At 38.3% G+C, this 18,809-nt stretch overlaps 1 protein-coding gene across 6 annotated transcripts in view; it reads right to left on the reverse strand.

Annotated features, from left to right (window-relative positions):
* Positions 1-11,605: 11,605 nt before the first annotated feature.
* mib1 (MIB E3 ubiquitin protein ligase 1) overlaps positions 11,606-18,809 on the reverse strand; it is a 47,468-nt gene continuing 40,264 nt past the window's right edge. For 2 of the 6 annotated variants that reach the window (XM_043260652.1, XM_043260650.1), the window contains exons 16-22: positions 18,525-18,706; positions 18,185-18,374; positions 18,027-18,105; positions 16,600-16,719; positions 14,752-14,823; positions 14,250-14,350; positions 11,606-13,420 (exon numbers count right to left, since the gene is read on the reverse strand). In XM_043260652.1, the coding sequence (XP_043116587.1) occupies positions 13,280-13,420; positions 14,250-14,350; positions 14,752-14,823; positions 16,600-16,719; positions 18,027-18,105; positions 18,185-18,374; positions 18,525-18,706 (885 nt within the window). In that variant the 3' untranslated portion in view covers positions 11,606-13,279. The remainder of the gene's footprint in view (positions 13,421-14,249; positions 14,351-14,751; positions 14,824-16,599; positions 16,720-18,026; positions 18,106-18,184; positions 18,375-18,524; positions 18,707-18,809) is intronic. The other 4 variants (XM_043260655.1, XM_043260654.1, XM_043260651.1 and 1 more) reach the window with 3 other exon arrangements.

An 18,809-nucleotide genomic window follows, 5' to 3' on the forward strand; every position in this document is an offset into this window, starting at 1 on the left:
CAATGGCACGCGAACACTTTTTGTAGGCCCTGTAAAGAGAAGCTGTGAAGCGGCTGAGCCAGGTCAGCGGCATGAAGAAGTAAGAAATGGATGGCAGTATGTTCTCAAGACATCTGAAGCATTGTCTACGGATAAGACAACACCTGTAGAGGACAAGGCCCAGGTCGCCATGCATCTTTCAAGAACATGAGGTGTCAATAAGTAACGCGGTTATATGGGCTTGTTAATATTTAACCGGACCCCAGATTCGCCGGCCCCCTAACAAAGCTGAACTGACACGGGCATGCTGGTGCCGATCGGGAAGTGGTCCACGAGAAAGCAAAAAAAGAGTATACATGAAGGTAAACACATGAACGCCAAGTGAATCTGAGTCTGTTGAAGGTGGGGTTGTTTGTCGATGACGGATGTGGAATTTTCAGACGGGGAGTGGAGATTTTATTGGTATAAATAAGGCTTTTATGAGCATTCAGGTGCAACTGTTGCTCGTTTAGCCAAAAGGTAAGGATTTACGGCACTCCTGCAACTCCAAAACGCATTCGCTCACGCTAACACGCCTCCCTCGCCAGGGTCAGGGGAACACGATTAAGGACTATCTATCTCCCCCGCTCCCCCATAATGGCCTTGTGGCTCCAGGCGGAGGGTGAGCACTGAGCAGCGCCATCCTTGACAGACACCTTCAGTAAGCTCTTCCAAACTCCCCCCCCACCAACAGCCCCGTGCCCCCCTGCTTGCCTGCCTGCGTGACTCCTACCTCGGTGCTTTGATAAACACTGCCAGCGGGGCTCAAACATGGGTCAGGATAACCTCCTGATGACCTAAAGGCTCCGTCTCCTGTTGTGACACACACACACACACACATCGCTGACCAGGTCATCTCTACTCGACAAGCCACTTCACTGTTCTTATCATTGTTCGCTATTCAACAGCGGAGCTCTTTGCTTGAAAACGCTGCCGCGCGATCGTAAATTTCACATTCTTTACGAGGTGGATGCTTTTTTGCTTATGTATTTTACGATTTGCCAGGTCGTATGAATTTGTACGGATGACCAACACCTAGTCCCGCCCCTAAACCTACCTGGGTTTTAGACAAATCATACAAAATCGTATACATTTGTATGAATTAGCCATATCGCAAAATATGTAAGAATTGGTTATGAGACTGTGCTGCTGGTCTTTAAGGGGACGGTTCACCCTGAAATGAACATGTTTGGTTATCCGTGAAACACAAAGTAGAATATATGCTAAAGAAGGTTTTGATTGTATTTATCAATACAATGAAATTCAACAGCGTCCAAAGCAGCACTAAACCCCACTGATTTTCATTTTAAGACATAAACAGAATTGGAAAGTTGATCAAAATATCTTCTTACGTGTTCTGCAAAAGAGAAAGTCAAACGATGATGTGCAAGTGAGTGAATGATGACAGAATTATTATTTTTATGCAGACCATAAAAAGCTGAATTATGTACTTGTCAATGTATCCTAAAAATAACAAAAAGAAAACTCTATTCTATTAGAATTTCTTTCTATCTATCTATCTATCTATCTATCTATCTATCTATCTATCTAAATTTATGTGTGTGTGTGTTTATGTATGTATTAATATATATAAATGTCAAGTCCTATAAGAATCAAATTAAAATGGTTTTCGATTTCGGATTTTTTGACAGCTCCAATGAGGTGAATATTAGATCTAAATACAGTCTAGAATTAGCACTTTATTTTAGATTTACACATATTAGTTGCTTGATAGCATGCATATTACTAGAATACTAGCTATGTATTAGTGCAAATGAAGCACATATTAATGCCTTAACTACCTCAATAACTATTAATAAGCAGCAATTAAGAATTTATTATGGGAAAGGTCAAAGTCAACAGATAACAAGTATCACCTAGCAAAGTTGTGTATGAAAGCAGTAGATCTCAGACCAGCATACGGACATGCACGGTGTAAACAGAACTCTGGAACTGCATCCTCAGCTAAAACTGCTTATTGATAAAACTGGCCTTGTCTATATTACTATTCCAAAGGCTTGTTAACTCTGGAATGTATTGTACAATTAGGAAATTAGATTTTACTCCAGGTGCTGAAATGAGTTGAATCTTAAAACTTGCACATTTTTTACACAGTGCGAAGGATGCATAGCCACAATGACAACTTTATATATCTATATATATATTTTGCATAAAGAGCAGAGAAAACATTCAAACCAATAGCAAAAATGTTACAGGTTAAACACTGAGCTCTGATTAAACCTTACTGCATCTGGAAAACTGTGACAAAAGTCTATAAAGTAAAGTACATAAATATATAAATTGTAATACAGAATCACAATACTCATTTGATTCAATTAAACAGCTCAGGGGCTAAAAATATGAGGTTTATATATTTTTTTTTCTTCTTTCTTGTAAAGTGTGGTGCAACTTTAGCATTTATATCATTTAGCGAATATTCACTGGCTTGATAAATAATTGTAGTAAAAAAAAAAAACTCTTAATAACAATATTTATACAAATATATTTAGCAGTATAGTTTGAAGTGTTATTTATGCACTATTCTGACAGAAATCATGATTAAAACTGAGCATGAAAAGTTCCCTCAAATATACATAATGAATTATCAAGTATCATTATATATTTGAAAACAGTATTTGTCAAGGTAAATTAACCTCAGTTCGTGTCACACAAAATATTTTTAGTTTTAAATTATACTGTAAAATACTGCCTGATTGGCTGAGAGCTCCGACTCGAAGAAGAAGCTGGAACAGAACATGTTATTTAAGTTATAATGTTTTTGTTACAAAACCCCATTGATCCGATTCAGAGGACATGTGATAACCCCCCGAAGGCGTACGGGTTAGTTTTACGTCACAGTACTTGAGAATATATCTGATTTATGGAGCTTTAAAATAATGGCCGCTATCCCCCCGCATTACCAAGCTTGGAAGAGCCAGGATCTTTTTTTTTTTTAAACTCTGTGACTGTGTTCATCTGATAGAAGATGGTCATGTACACCTAGGATGGCTTCGGGGTGAGTAAAACATGGGGTCATTTTAATTTTTGGGTGAACTATTCCTTTAAGAAATCACTCTGTTCTTTTGGTGACTCTGAAGGACCATATCCTTGTGTACTCTGAGACTGAGATGTGGTTTTCCTTAACCTTCAGAAGTTGTCTTTGTCCTTTTATGTCACACTGGCTCTCGATTAAGTCACGTATAATCGCATTATCAGAGAAGCAGCAACATCGTTGTCTCCAGAGCTATACACACACACACACACACACACACACACACATATACGAAGCCAACGCAGTAGCTTCATTTTCTTATCAGCTACCGTGAGCTCAAACACAGTAAGGTCAGGAATTACGGTTACAGTTTCAGCAGTTCATTCAAATTACATATATCTCCCGTCTAACAAATGCAATCATTGTTCCGTATTAACATGCCACAGTGGTAATGCAAACTAGCGTAAGGCAACACAACGATAAATCAACCTAAATATGGTTAACTGTCTTGCATGGAAAAATGGGGTGTTTTTGAAGGACAGGATTTTAAAAGGAAAAGAAAGCACCAACGGCTGGAGGTGACAGCTTCATTCTCAGCTATTTTCCAGTGTTACCATATTAGCTGTGGACCAAAAGAAAGCAACCGAAACCAGAAGCGCTGCGAACCAGGTGTTTCATTCCCAGGCAGCGCAATAACCTTGACATTACTAAACTTCTCGTGAATCACCAATATACCACACGCTTGCTTAGAAAGAATGCAACAACAGGAAAATAATCCAATAGCTTGATGTTTAAACAAATGCGCATTTTTTTTAATGACGTTACACGAAAAATGAATTAAAGTAACATTTTTTAGCTTTTTAACAAGGATCGTGTCAAACCGCAATGAAGGGTAATGATGGCGTTAACGTTGTAGAATTAAATCTAAGCAAATTTGAGCTCTGTAGCAGCTCAGAAGAAGATAATAAACCATTTCAGTGTCACTGACCCATGAAAACTTCCTGCCCGTCGTCAAACTATTTCAAAACGGCAACAGGAAGTGATTTTGCGGCAACCAACATTAACGCGGCTGTTTTTTAATCAAAAGGTGGACGTTTTTTGGATTCTCGGAGGTTGTGAAATTTCAGTTGTCTCAACAATTCGTGCATATTTTATCGAGGGGGTTCATTTATTGAAGTCACTAAAGTACGAATGACCTACACCTAACCCCGCCCCTAAACATACGTCACTGGGGTCTAGACAAATCATAAAAAATCATATGAAAGAGTTTTGTAAAAATTCGTACGAATCAGCCAACTTATAATACATGTACGAATTGGTTGTGAGATAGCATTGAAAATCATACTTATTCAGTATTAACAACAACTTTTACCTCAAAAAATTGCTGCTTATTAATTGTTAATATGGTGGTTTGTTAAGTTTAGGTATTGGGAGTAGGGATGTAGAATACAGTATTAGTATGTGCTTAATTATTACTAATAAATGGCTAATATTCTATGAATATGCATGCTAATAAGCAACAAGTTAAGAGTCCCTAAAATAAAGTGTTAGCCATTTTTCTGTTCAATGTCGATTTAATGTATAGCTTAATAACTAGTGCTATTACAAAGCTAGTATCCAGCTAAAATGTTGGTATTCTGCAATAACGGCAGTGCAGTTGAATAATATAACAGAACATTAATTTTCAGCCTTTTAACATATTTAATGTATTTATAATTAGTCATAGGACTATAATCGAAGTGTTATTGCTTTAATTCAGTGACTGAAGTGATACAGTCTAAATGTGCTAAGCTCAGCTCGACAAAGAAACACTCACTTGTTAAACTTTTAGAAGATACTCTGTACAAGGTCTCTTTACACAAAAGAGAGTTCAAAAGGAATACAAAGACCCTTCAGACAAGAAAACAAGAGCGCATCTGTCAGGTGTTGCTAGCCAAACGCCAGCCTTGAAGGGAGTAGACCGGAATGCAGGGGCACTATCTCGACACAGAAGCAGAAAAAGCCAAGCCAAGTTTTCTTATTTTCTTTTCTCTTAGGGCGAGAGAATCGCTAGAGTAGAAATCAATACTCCAGAGTCCATCCATTTTTTCGCCCTCTTCTTTTTTTGTGGACCTATGTGAAACTTGCAGAGTGACCCCTGACAGAAGTTAATGGCTAACTGTGTTATCTCTCTTTACAGCCCGGGGTTGAACCCCAAATCAATAGATGATGCACAAATATTCCAGCACTCAGCATTGTTCGTGCTCTCGCTACATTTTAGATCGTAAAAAGCTGCAACGTTAAAGAAATGATGCTATGTTTATGCTCTCATTAGCATTGCACTTTTACTACATAAATGCGTGTTGTTCTCTTTAATTTAATACAATTTAATTTAATACAATAATATATATATATATATATATATATATATATATATATATATATATATATATATATATTTTTTTTTTTTTTAATTATTATTATTATTATTTTTTTTTTAAATAAACAGTAAAAATGCTTTTGCAAATTAAATCCTTAAATAAAATAATAATAAAAAAAAATCAAACCATCAGGCACAGACTATTCCAACCCCAAATCCATAAATACCTGGGTCTGTGAGATGTCAGTGTTTAAGCATTTGCTAGTGCACGGAGCGTGTGACTGACGCTAAATATATCGCATTGAGTCACTACTATCACAGCTTATCACTGTCTAAAGTATCGTCTACGTGATTACAGCATGTACACCGAGTCGATAAAAAAAAACGGAGGAGAGTTAAGAGGAAGTTTTGATGAATGACACGCTGTTCGGTGAACAAACAAGTATCGTCTCCAATCTAGAAATCAAAAGTACTTCCACCGGTTTACTACCCAGCCAAAGGTTGAGCTCAAGGAGGTTTTATAGAATTATTAAGTAAGCAATTATGATAACCCAACGTTTTAAAGATAATAGAATGATAAGATTCTGCTGGAGGCGCATTATCGCTCACCCCCTCGCGTCAGAAGTCGATATGTTTTTCTCGTTTTGCTTTTGTTTTCCCCTTTTTCTTCAATCGAATCAGAGAATGTTATGTCTGCCGGGCGAAACGTGTCTTTATTTGTGGCGATCATCAGAGGCTCATGTGGACCGCAGTGGAAGCGAGGGAGGGTTAGCATGACCCTGCTAAGCTAGTGGTATTTTTTATCAACGCTCATAAACCTTGAATGACTATATATTGATAAAGACTGTTTAAAGTGTCATTGGAATGATAACATTTGCACTGTAAATGCGGCCCGGAGGCTCCAGTTCCAGTCGAGGCCCATTGATAAGCACACGCTGGCTCGATTCCTCATGGCATCCCCGGCGACAACAGTATCCAAACCTCCACTCCACTTCTTTTGCTGAGTTCAGATTCGGCCATTGCTCGAGATGCTCAGTGCTCAGTTTCCAAAAAAAAACCACTCAAATGCTTTTTTTTGAGATTTCACAGCATGAATTGCATTTAATAATAAATAGTTTGTAATTAACAAAAAATTCAATGTATCACTTTTTTAATCGAAAATTTTTTTTTTTTTTTGCAAAAACTTTTTTTTTTTTTAATTAATTTTTTGTAATTTAATTTAATTTCATTTAATTTAATTTAATTTAATTCATTAATTGTAATCATTACATTAAACCTGGTGCCAATATTTATGTGGATGAGAACAGGCAGTGCTTAAAACTAAATAAAACTAAATGAAATAACACATTTTGAGTCCATGTAGAGCGTGGGTGTGGGTAGTGACCTTTTTCAGCAAACAAATACCAGTGAGACAGTGAAAAATTCATATGAAAATTATGCAAATAGTTGACCGTTATTAATTTATTTCTGGTGAGTCATATTCCACAGAAAACAAATAAGCATGTATCACGCTCGACTGACCTCAAAAGTGCGTAAAATTTATGAATGTGCGGGGTGAGAGCGCACTACTTCGCCTCGCCTCCCTCAACAGCTCACTCCTATTGAATATTTGACCAAAAAATTCATTTTAGATGAAATAGGAACAAAAATGAGCTCAATATAAACAGCTGAAACTTAATACCAAGCAATATAAAAATGGTTAAAAAATTATTTACAGATTTTGATATATAATATATACATATTTTTAAGCAACAAAAATGCCTCTTGCATCTTGACACAGAACGGTTACACTGACAAATTTTATTTTATTTTGCCAGAGCGAGATATTTTCTGCTGAGGCAGCTCAAACATGCATATCGGTCTAGAACTGGATTAAGCCCTGTCTGTGAAACCAGGGGATATATATATTCTTTATTTGATCATAATTGCAGTTTGGCTTTTACCTAAAACGGTTATGTAATAAAATAGGGTAATATTATGTTGGTATAAATAAACACGGGGATAACCGAGTAAAGCCAGTTGCACGGGTCAAAATATAAAGCTTTGCATCGAAATGCAACAACATTCAATACAAGACGCACACTTTCAAAGGAATGCCGGGCAAATTTAAGAGAAGCGTCCTTCCTGAAACTCCTGGCACGAGTGCGTCAAGGTGTTTGTCCACGCGGGCGCTTGCGAAATCCAGCGATCAAACTGTGAATGGGGAACAGGTCAGCAGTACTACTATACAGCTTGTTTATTCAGCCTATCTTTTTGACTATTTAATCTTTCGTGGCTGCGTGTCTTGAGCAGGGGTAGGGCAGACGCGTTCGGCCGTATTATATCTGCGGAATCAGAGACCCGAGACAGCGAAAGGAGGAGAAAACCCGGCCTCTTTACGACTTAACAGCGAGGGCTTGGGCGGCGTCTTTAGGGTCCGAACTCCAGGGCCCTGTGGCCCACGCTCTCAGCACACCCAGAAGAGCCTGTCCAGACCCAACGGCCTTTGCCCGTGCCTGTCATTAACGCCGGGCCATAAATATCCCCCGCTGCCATGAGCGAGGTGACGTGTGAGGACCTTCAGACACTAGGATCAATGTCTTGAAACAAACAGACAGAAAGCAGCGCCTGAAGCAGGTGTGGCTCTCGACGTGTTCTCAGGGATTCGTTGATCGGTAGCTGATCTAAATAAAGATATTTTTATAAGAGAAAAAATATATATATTTTAAGAGAAAAAAATGGACATGGATATTTCTATGGGCCTACATTAACAATTTTAATTTCTATATACAAATTGCAGGGTTTCATTTGAAACGTTTTACTTTTTACAAGTAGATTATTGTGTATTGGTTTTTCCGCTTTTTTATGATTTATGATCTTTTTATCAAAGTTTTCGAAAGTGTAAATGACATAAATAATAAATAAATAATCTGACCCGTTCAAGTAATTTCAAGTTGATTATTATGTATTTGTTTATTCAGTCCGATCCGATCTTTTATATATATTTTTTATTTAGTCAAGAACCCAATGTTTTACGAACAGTAAAATAAATAAGCAAACAAATAAATAAATTGGCAATTAGTCATATTTCAATGGTTTATTAGTAGCTGACGTAAAATTTTTTATTATTTATATCATTTATAAATTAAACATTTTCCTAAAAATTATAAATTAATAAATACAATATTTTCTGTTATGTTTCTATGGACCTGTATGTAATTATTATGCTTTCTGTACGAATTATAAAAATCTAATATTCAACAGTCAGCAAGATTTTATTTTTTTAAAATCAAATTTTCAAGATTTCTTTGCTATAATAAGGATGCATTAAATTGATGTTAATTTATAACTTTTAATACATTTATAATGTTTTAAATCAATAAATGCTGCTTTTTCTATTCATCAGATAATCCGGAAAAGAGATAAAACACACAGCACTTTATTTTACGGTATTATATGCTTATTAGCATGCACGTAACTGGAATATTAGCCATTTATTAGTGCTAACGAAGCACATATTAAAGCCTTATTCGGCATGACCTTATCCTACATCCCCTAGTCTTACCCAAATACGAAAATTAAGAATTTATTCGGGGTAAAAGTTGTTAGCGGTTACCTGGAATATCTATTCTAAAGTGTGACCAATAAGAGCATTAAATATTATTCCAGATAACTGATAACACCGATAATAAGCAATGCTTCTTCTGCACCAAATCAGCACATTAGCACAAGCAGTTCATAAAAAGCGTGCACTGCCACCTAGTGGTGGTTTCTGACACTTTCACTTCAGGATCACAATCAATCACTCGGACACCTCTCTCTGTAACAGCTGTCTATAGCAGAGGTGTGATCTCTGTAAAGATAAAGCAAGGGGCCCTGTTCTCCCCCCGAAGCCGTTAGTCATCTATCTGGCTCTCGTACCCCACGGTCTGGTGTCAGTCACTCCCAGCAGGAGACTCCGTCTGTGTCTGATACCCGAGGAGAGAGTGACGGGCCCCAGCGTTCACTCAGTCACAGACTGAAGGCCCGGTAACCACCGAGAAGATAATTGCTTCCTAAATCTACTAATCTACAGCACTGTCTCCAACACAAAACACTGCAACATGGAGGAGAGATGGGGGAAAATGTGCCCACAATACTCAAATATTCAGAACAGGGACATTACATCGTTTTTTTATTAAACGGATCAAAGCCTAACTACAGTTTGGTGGACTGAAAGTTCAGAATAAGCAAGTTTAAAAAAAAAAAAATCCATCATGCTCACATTGATTTGTTGAAAAATACACTAAAAGATGTAATATTATTTCAAAGAACGTTTTCTATTTTATTTTTTTTTAGAAAAAAATTAACTGTAAGCTAAACCTGTGGTACCATTAGTACTCCAGTCCTGATTGTCTCATTTATTTATTTATTTTTTTTGCCAATAATGGAAATAAGTTTTGCTGCTTAATATTTTTTTTTTGACACATTACAAAATAGAAAAAAAATGCAATAATATGCATGTATAGTATTTGTTATACACTGTATTTTTTTCAGCAAGAATGCATGATCTAAAGTGGCGGTTAAGCCAGTGTTTTATCATTTTACAAAAAATGATTTCTATTTCATATTTCTATTAATCAATCATTCCTGGGGGAAAAAACCCCCCAAAAAACCCTAAAATATATATATGGACAGACATATAAAAGCACTATAACTGCATCACCAATTCAGCATAGTAAAATAATTGCTGAACTAATAATAAAAAAAAGTTTTCAACGTGGATAATAATAAATGTTTCTGCAGGATCATACTAAAGTATGCAGCTGAAAATGACAGTTGATGCTGAAATTATGCGCAGTATTTGACCGGAAGGCTGAAAATGACTGTCAGTTACGGCTCATTAGCGCTAACATTCTGTCCACTACAAAGCAGACACAGAGATGAAATAGTGCGGTAACATCACACTAATTTGAATGAATTATGAGGTTTATTTGAATTAATTCTCGAAGGAGAGATAAAAGAGAGAATCGACTGTGTGTGCGTTACCTGCGTCTCTTTCAGACAACCAAGCTGTGTTTAGTTATTTCAAAAATAGCGGGTTTACCACCTCGTTGCTGAGAAATATAATGTAGCAAGTATCTGTAGGTTATTTTATTAATAACATTCACGGGTCAAGTCGTTGACAAGTTTGTGCGTGTGTGGGTTAGTATGCTTCGGTTAAAGCAGCGCATTAATATATAACAGGAATAAACTGACTTGGAACTACATTTAACGGTTTCGCTACATACCTGTCAGCCAATCAAAATCGAGTGTCAGAAAGACCATGGAAAACGGTCATATATATATATATATATATATATATATATATATATATATATATATATATATATATATATATATATATATATATGTGTGTGTGTGTGTGTGTGTGTGTGTGTATACATAACTGCATTTTTTATGCAAGGGAGCTTTGGTGAGCATAAGAGATACATTTAAATTTTACTTTAACATTTTACCAATCCCGAAATTTTAAAACGGTAGCGCGTGTGGCAGTTTGATTAAACCTCACCTTACCGTTCCACATCCTAAACAAAACAGACCCCGCTCTGCGATGCAACAACCGCGGGCTTGCAGTCCGGATGACAGATGGCCAGCTGAATGTCAGCAGATCCCACCGAGGCCCATTTCTCTAATCAGCCCCATTAAACTCTTTTTCTCGGCCCAAAACGCTCCGGTGAACTGTTCCGCTGACGCAGCGCGGCTCAAAACACACTCGCGCGGCACGGGGGACATTAACAAGAAGATGACATTTCAGATGTAACAAATCACTATTAACGCGCCCTGCCAAAAATCAAGATGGTCTCCGGTAGAAAGTGGTTCACGGATCTAACCCAGTAAGAGGCCGCTCTTAGCGGTGTTTGTGAATGAATCGGTCGATACAGCTCTCAATAACGAGCACATAAAGGCTCGGGAGATGTCTCGTGCTGCTTTTTTCCATTACGTCTTTCTCTGCGGATGAGAGAAATTTAATCATGTTTTCAAGCATGACCACACCGGCCCTACACGGATCGTTTTGACTAATTGGATTATTTCAAACGCGCAGGACCCCAAGTCGACAGACTACCTGCCGTTATTCTATTCTGCTGTAATGAGAGTCTCAGCGAATTGCGATAATATCTAATTCGAGAAAACCAAACATTGAACCGTGATCATCTGAAGCGCTAACCGAACTCGTGAACGCGCATGTAAATAGTAGGCCAAATAAAAACCCGGTCTTGAAACAAAAGCGGAAAATGCAGCAGCCCGCTCCATTTTGTTAGATCTTTATTCAGCAATGCATTTTCAAAGCAAATTGCAATACAGGGCAAAAAAAGAATTTCTCCTATGATAAATGTTGTACATCATACATTAAACATTCATTCAATAATAAAAAAAAAAAAAAAGAAAGAAAAAAAAAGGTGTTTCTTAAACCAGGGCAGTTTTTTTTTGCTTACTGAAAATAAAGTACAAAACAGGATGTTCGAGTAACCGTGACAATACAAGTCTACCATTAAGGTATATTAGTGCATCTAGTTTTTAAATGTTAAAATGACCACAAAAAGACTAATACTGGAAAAAAAAAAAAAAAGACCATAAAAGATGTGTGATACAAATCTTTAAAATTTAAAGTATGAAAGTACTTTGCTTCCAGTAAAAATGTCTGCTTCGCAGCGTTAAATCACACTGAAATGAAACAAATGTAGACGTAACTTTAGACCTCCTCCAAGGTGGGAACAGGACGCAGGAAAACAAATATTTAGTGGAGCACAGATGGATGTCAAGTTGCTCATGAAAGACTATTTTGATGAGCAGTCCTCAATTGTAAATTCTTTTTGGTCAGGTGCTCATTTGGCCTAATTAAAGTAAGGCCCCGTTTAACAATCACAGCTTAAAGGTGATATTCCATAGTATATTCTTTTAGATTTAGAAGAAAAAGGTAAAATACATAAATTAACTAGTAAGTTAAAGATAAACAGCACTTTTTTTTTTGGAACAATGGCATAGGACCAGCGATTTCTATTGTTTTTTTGTTTGTTTTTTTGTATTAAATATCTGGCAAGACAATATGATGCATAAAGTAGGACTGCTGGAGAAAAATCCAGTAATGATGGTTCTATAGAAAATGAATAAACTTTTAAAGACAACAAGAATCAGTTGCATGGAAATATGCGCCGTCCTGCACTGATCGGGTGACGAGCCGATTATCAACATGGGTGACAATAATACTCTTGTGTGTGTGTGTGTGTGTGTGTGTGTGTGTGTATACTGTAGTACAGCAGCAATTCAGAAGAGGAACATGCAATGTTATACTAACAGTACTGCTAAAAGGTGAATGTTTTATTTCACTGTTTGAGCACGACAAACGTTCTTCTGCCAGTAAATGCAGATGCTTTACAGTTACACATATTTAAAACCGAGCGCTACGTCACGCAGAATGAGACTTTAAAACCAATTTCCAAAGATTCAGTGGGACAGTTCAGTCACGTTCTGCATTTCACCATGCTGCATCGTGACCTACACGGATACTGTAGATACAAATGTTTGCATCAGGATATATGAGCATAATACGCTGACATAATAAAAGATGATACATAAGCAGACCCTGACAGTGTCAGTTCACGTCCTTACGGGTGTTGCTGGACTGCTCGTGGCAGACAAAAAAAAAAAAAGTGGGCACTTGCATGATGAAAATGGCAAGATGAAGCAGTCCTCCTCTTGCTGAACGTAATCCGAGCAAGTTAACTGAACGAACATCGAGCCTAAAAGATAAAATAAAGATGATGATATAACACTGATGAGTCTTAGCTTAGCGTGGACACAGAGAGCCTTGCGGATACAGGAAAGGTGCTTATGAGAGCAGCAGCACACTCTGTGGCTGGAAAACTGGGATGTTGCCACGGCCAGGCGCTCTAGTAAAGTAGGATGCGACGCTCGATGGCCTTGCGGCAGATGGGGCACTCGCTCATTCTGTCTCCGCAGAGCTGACAAGTGCCATGACCGCACATGAAGATCATATTCTTTAGGCGATCCAAACACACGGGGCACATGGTCTGAGTGAAAGGCAAACATGACAAATGATTAAACACTGCACACACTTGCATATGAAGAAGAATATTTATTATTTATTTATGATTTAACTCAACGCCAGCAACAACGGCTTAAAGAAAACTTTAAATTAGGGGTGTGAATCTTTGGTTTCGATTCAATTCAGGAACATTTTACCAAATTAAGAACAGTTTATTTTGATAAGTCAGCCTAATGGTAGTATTGAATTAAGAACCACCACAGAAATAACTGCATAAAGCATATTAGGCTGCCGTCACTTTAAGACCTAATGCATATTTACATTCACATAACTCACACGAATACTTTAAGACATGAGTTCCAAAACTCACTAGTAGCCAATAAGCAGTAAGTGGGCGTGTCTTGTGATGGTAGCAGGAAGAGAGCATTCAGATATTTGAGTGCAAAATATCAGAGAAACAGAACATTAAAAAGAATTGTTACGTTTAGGCAAGATGTAGGACCTTTGTAAAAATGTCAGAAGCGTATATCACCATGTTTGTATATGTACGTGTGAGGTGGAGGTTTCAAAACTGGGGTATGGGCATATTTGTTTTGGTGCTTTCCAAATATAAACATTTGGCGAAAATCGCTTAGTGAACCTTTAATGTGTGCATGTTACTAGTGTTCATATATTTTTAACTATTGAATCAACACATTACAGAATGCAATCTCTTTTTTTTTGCATTTTAAACTGACTATTGGCAAAAAACTATTCACTTAAAAATGCACCTTTCAAGGTCGATGCATCAGCAGAATTTGCGATCAATAGAGAAATCTAGAGAATCATTAAACTCGTATAACGGCAAAGCATACCTGCTCTTTGATATCCTGCAGCTGCTGCTGCAACTTCTGTACATCTGCATTGACATTAGTGTTGTCTTTGTCCCTCTGCAAGGCTGGGATATTTCCGCTGGCTGAAAGGCAAAGCATAGACCACTGAGAAAAGTATCTCCAGTTCAATAGCCAATCATGCAGCTGGTGAACGTGGAGCTCTGGGTCTCAGCATTTGCAGATCCCAGAGCCTTCTAACTTGGCAAATATTTACAGAGGAATTACTAGATGATTCTAGTTTTGTGCCTGTCCTCACACTTTACATGGTTTATTTGGGGGACCCTGGCTGTGGAATCAAGCCGCAGCACTGAATTGCAGCAGGCCGCAAGCAGGCCTATGGTCCCACTTGACGGCCTCTCCTATTTGTGTAGTGCAGGCCAGAGAGAATGACGTATTCTTGGGTGGAGATATGGACTTTGAGTCCGAAGGAGCAGGACAAGGAGTTGAGGCAGGAAGAACTTGGGGTGAGGAATAGAATACTTACACCAACTTAGTGCCAGATTGTTGGGCTGGAGAAGATCCTGCGACCCCCCTGCCATTGAGTTAGAGCCCCCTGCTGAGAAGCAACCAATCACAGTGTTATGTAATGCATGAACCCCTGCTGTTGGCTTGGGGGCCAATCCAGCCTGGCCTGTGGCATATACTAGTTATAAATATTCTTTAGAGGGAGCAAAGGGAAGAGCAAGTTAAATGTAAGTTTTTGACAGCTGTTGGGAAAGGGAGGCCAGCAAGGTATCCATCATTTAAGACTGCAGAAGTGACAAAAGTCACTATTTTATTAAACATAAGATTTTAAGTAGGGATGCACTGACATTAAACTTCTGGCTTATGTTAATAAGCTCACATATTTATCAACTACCACTCAATATATATCCAGTTTGGAAATTTAAATCTCCAGTAACAGCCAATAAGCAATAATGTATCACTATGTCATGCATCCCTAATTTTTACAGTTTATATTTAGTGAAAAAAAAATACAAAAAAAGACAGAAAGATTTTTTTAGGGCCGCAAGTGCTGAGAGGCCTGAAATGGAGATTTTTATGATGGATTAGTATGAAAGAAGAAGACAGACTGGTTAATTTTAAGCCCGACAAGTTGGGAAAAAAATTAGATGGATATTCACTAAGGGGGAAATTTATGGCGGCATAGTGAGAGACATTTCTTGGCTTCAGGGGTCGGCTAACAAGACTGGATCATTTCCACTAGGTCATTTAACAGTCCCCCAATCTTATTTTACAAAAATGATGTAGAATCTGTCTGACAGCATCATTAGTAGATGTTTCCTGTGTTCATATTCAAGTTCTCCTCAGTGGAAATTAAGTTCCAGGCCCACGTGATTGGCCACAACCTTCAGATGCAAGTTTATCATGTCCTCTTTCAAAGTGAGGAGCCTCTTGTATGTGTTCTAGTCTTTAAAGTGACCGAAGCAGAAGAGAATCCCATCTATGGTGGCATTTCTCTCTCACTGCTCCGTCTACATGGAGAAGGAGGGGGAGCGTGTTAGGTCTATACGGGATGCTGCTTTGGTTTCGTGTGTGTGTGGAAAAGTGGCGCCTTACAACAAACAGAGCTCAGGCACTAAAGACAGACAGAGATAAGAGCTAAAGGCTACATTCCTCTGTTGACTGGACTGTGTGTGTGTGTGTGTGTGTGTGTGTGTGCTTGTGTGGAGCAGCATGTCTGTAGGTCAGCAGAGATGTCGGCGTGGATGGATGTGTTAGACATCTAAGCGAGGCTAAAAAGAAACAGATCCTCCTCTCTATAAATAAACACTGTAAAAAAAGTGAACTTACACCAGTATCCCTTTGAACTCAAACTAAACCAACATAAAGAACATGGGCAGTGTCATGATCACATACAAAAGGAATGATGTTGTAACAAAGACTGGTGAATCACAACTCAAAATAAAATGAGACCAAAATAAATCTTGGATAGCCCCTTGACGTGTCCAATTATAGAAATATTCGATGCGTTCTATGAAAAATGAATTCGGGGGATTCATTTTCACTTGTCTGTGTGGAGTGACTTCCTAAAAATCCTTATAACTAGCAGTTCATGTTACGAAGACATTCCAGAGCAGTTACAAAGCTCATTCCAGGGTGTTGATATTATGCATTAAGAGGAGGGGCTACACATCTGATTTGACTCATGAAAACACATTTGGGAAATAACAGATTAGTCATAACAATGGGGAGAGAAAAGTGCGTGGGCAATAGAAACAGAGAAGCACCAACTAAAGCCAACATAAATATTAAACATGAGAGACATGAGAACCAAGGCAGAGAGAGGAAAGGGAAATAAAAAAACGGGAACGTGTGGAAGTTCACTCACTAAGGTCCTCATCATCAGTGGCATCCTCCATACCTTTCCCTCCACAGCACAAAACGAAGGGAGTGCGGCGCTCCACCACGGCCCGACACTGTACACACTTTTTCATCAGGCTGGCACAGTCTGCATGGAAAAACACACAAAGCGCAGGCTTAGCTCCTAAATGATATATATATAAAATAATAATTGACTTGAATTATTAGAAAAATAATGCACACTCGAGGTGTTTGTATTTTTTTTCTAATAATATAATGTTCGAGTGAGAGCGAAAGGAGAGAAAGAGAAGAGAGAGAGAGAGAATTGTGAAGTACCTCTGAGTCTGTGCTCTCTCAAAAGTGTTCGGCTAATAGCGAAGCTTTAACCTTTCTTCACTAACAGCACCGTTGTTACCTCGCTTGTGAGAAGTCAAGTTGTTTTTAAGTTGATGTTAAGGATAGTTTTCAGAGTAGAACTAACAACATTATTGTGTGTGTGTTAATGTGTATGTGTCTCTGAGGGAAAGAGACTGGGAGAGATGGAGTATGTGCTTTCTGTACATAAAAGGTCATTTTGTCATGGAATCATGGAAATAAGATGTCGTTTTTATCATTAATGATAGTGTCGTTGTGGGTTTTGGTTATTTTGCTGTTGTAAGACCTTTGAAATAACAGAAACCAGTTGGCAGATATGTAATGTAATGTGGTCAAATAGCTGCCTGGAACTACGTTCGCTGTGTGGTTCCCTGAAAATAATTAAACGGCCTCGTGTTTTATATGTATGAGCCATAAAAGCCATTATACTCAAATATGCGCACATACGCACACTTTAGAAATTTAAAAGCTAAATTGTTTAATCGTTCAATTACCAGTTCCATTTCAAATAAATACTTACGCCAGGCATTATAGGGTTAAGCTAGCTTGTTAAATAGTAATAAAATGAAGTAAATACTTATGGAACAGGAGGTTGTGGTTTGAGGTTAAGGGAGAAAAATGCCAATAAAACCAAACTGAAAGGGAGGGTCTTGCTAACAAGTGATAAATGATGAAATAGAGAGAATGAAACTCAGGGGATCTGGTAGGAGGGATGTTAGCTGAGAGCAAACAATTCACAGTTTCAACCTAACCTCTAAAACATTTTCATCATTGTGATGCGCTTCATTTTTTGTTAGAATCTCCCAAGGTAGAGTTTGTTTATCATTTAACACCATGCCAGCTCTATTTGTGATGGAGACGAATATGACCAGGGCATGTTCAAGATGAGTTTTGAGAGATTCACTCATATTTTACGCTTATACCATCACCTAGATGTCAGTATCTGCATCATGGTCATATGATGTGTGATATTCTCACGAGCCACATGACAGAAAAGGCTTTTTTGTCTGGATGAGAGACAATCACACGGGGCGATGAGAGAAGAGGTGTGGTGTGGGAGAAGAAAGCAAGCTGACTTACTCTCACAGGCGCACATGTGACCACAGGGTTGGAAAAGCACTGCTGCCTTTTTATCAGAGCAAACCACACACTCCTCAATCTGTGGATAATGGGAAAACAAAAGTTTTCACTAAGGCACATGAGAATATATGCATGCCCGGTGAGGTGGGTTTCTGTACCTTGGTTCTGGACTGGACCTGTTCCTTACAAATGAGACATTTTTTGACACGAGGCGAGCAGAGAGAGCAGGTAGCGATATGACCGCAGGGGCCAAAAAGCGTGTCTCTTTTCATATCCGAGCACACCATGCATTCCTCGAGAGTCTCATTATTACTGTTTAGAGACGGGCTACGGGAGCCAACCTGCCCACTGTGGACAAGAGAGGAGGAGGGAGAGAGAACAAAAACATTGATTGAGATGTACACTGCAGATTGATTAAATGATGGACAGCAAAATGAATAATGAATAGCAGGAAACACATCATAAAGTCAATTTCAAATGTCAGGAAGATGTGCATACCTAGTCTTTTCTTTGTGGCATTTAGCAAGGGCCTTGCAGAGGCTGGGGTCGGGGCACAGGTCCAGAGGAGACTGGCCCTTCTTGTTACGAATGGTGAGGTCAGCTCCATTGGCCGCTAGGAAGCAAGCAATAGAAGCTGCACTCTTCTTCTCCGCACCTTGAGTGCCCAGTCCCATAATTAACTGTGAAGATTAACCACAAGCGTAGAGTCAAATACAGCAGATTAATACAGCTTATCTATTAAAGTCAGAATTACCCATCTTGAAGTTTAATTAATTATACTAC

This window comes from Puntigrus tetrazona, chromosome 16, assembly GCF_018831695.1.
Source record: "Puntigrus tetrazona isolate hp1 chromosome 16, ASM1883169v1, whole genome shotgun sequence".
Taxonomy (NCBI): Eukaryota; Metazoa; Chordata; class Actinopteri; order Cypriniformes; family Cyprinidae; genus Puntigrus; species Puntigrus tetrazona.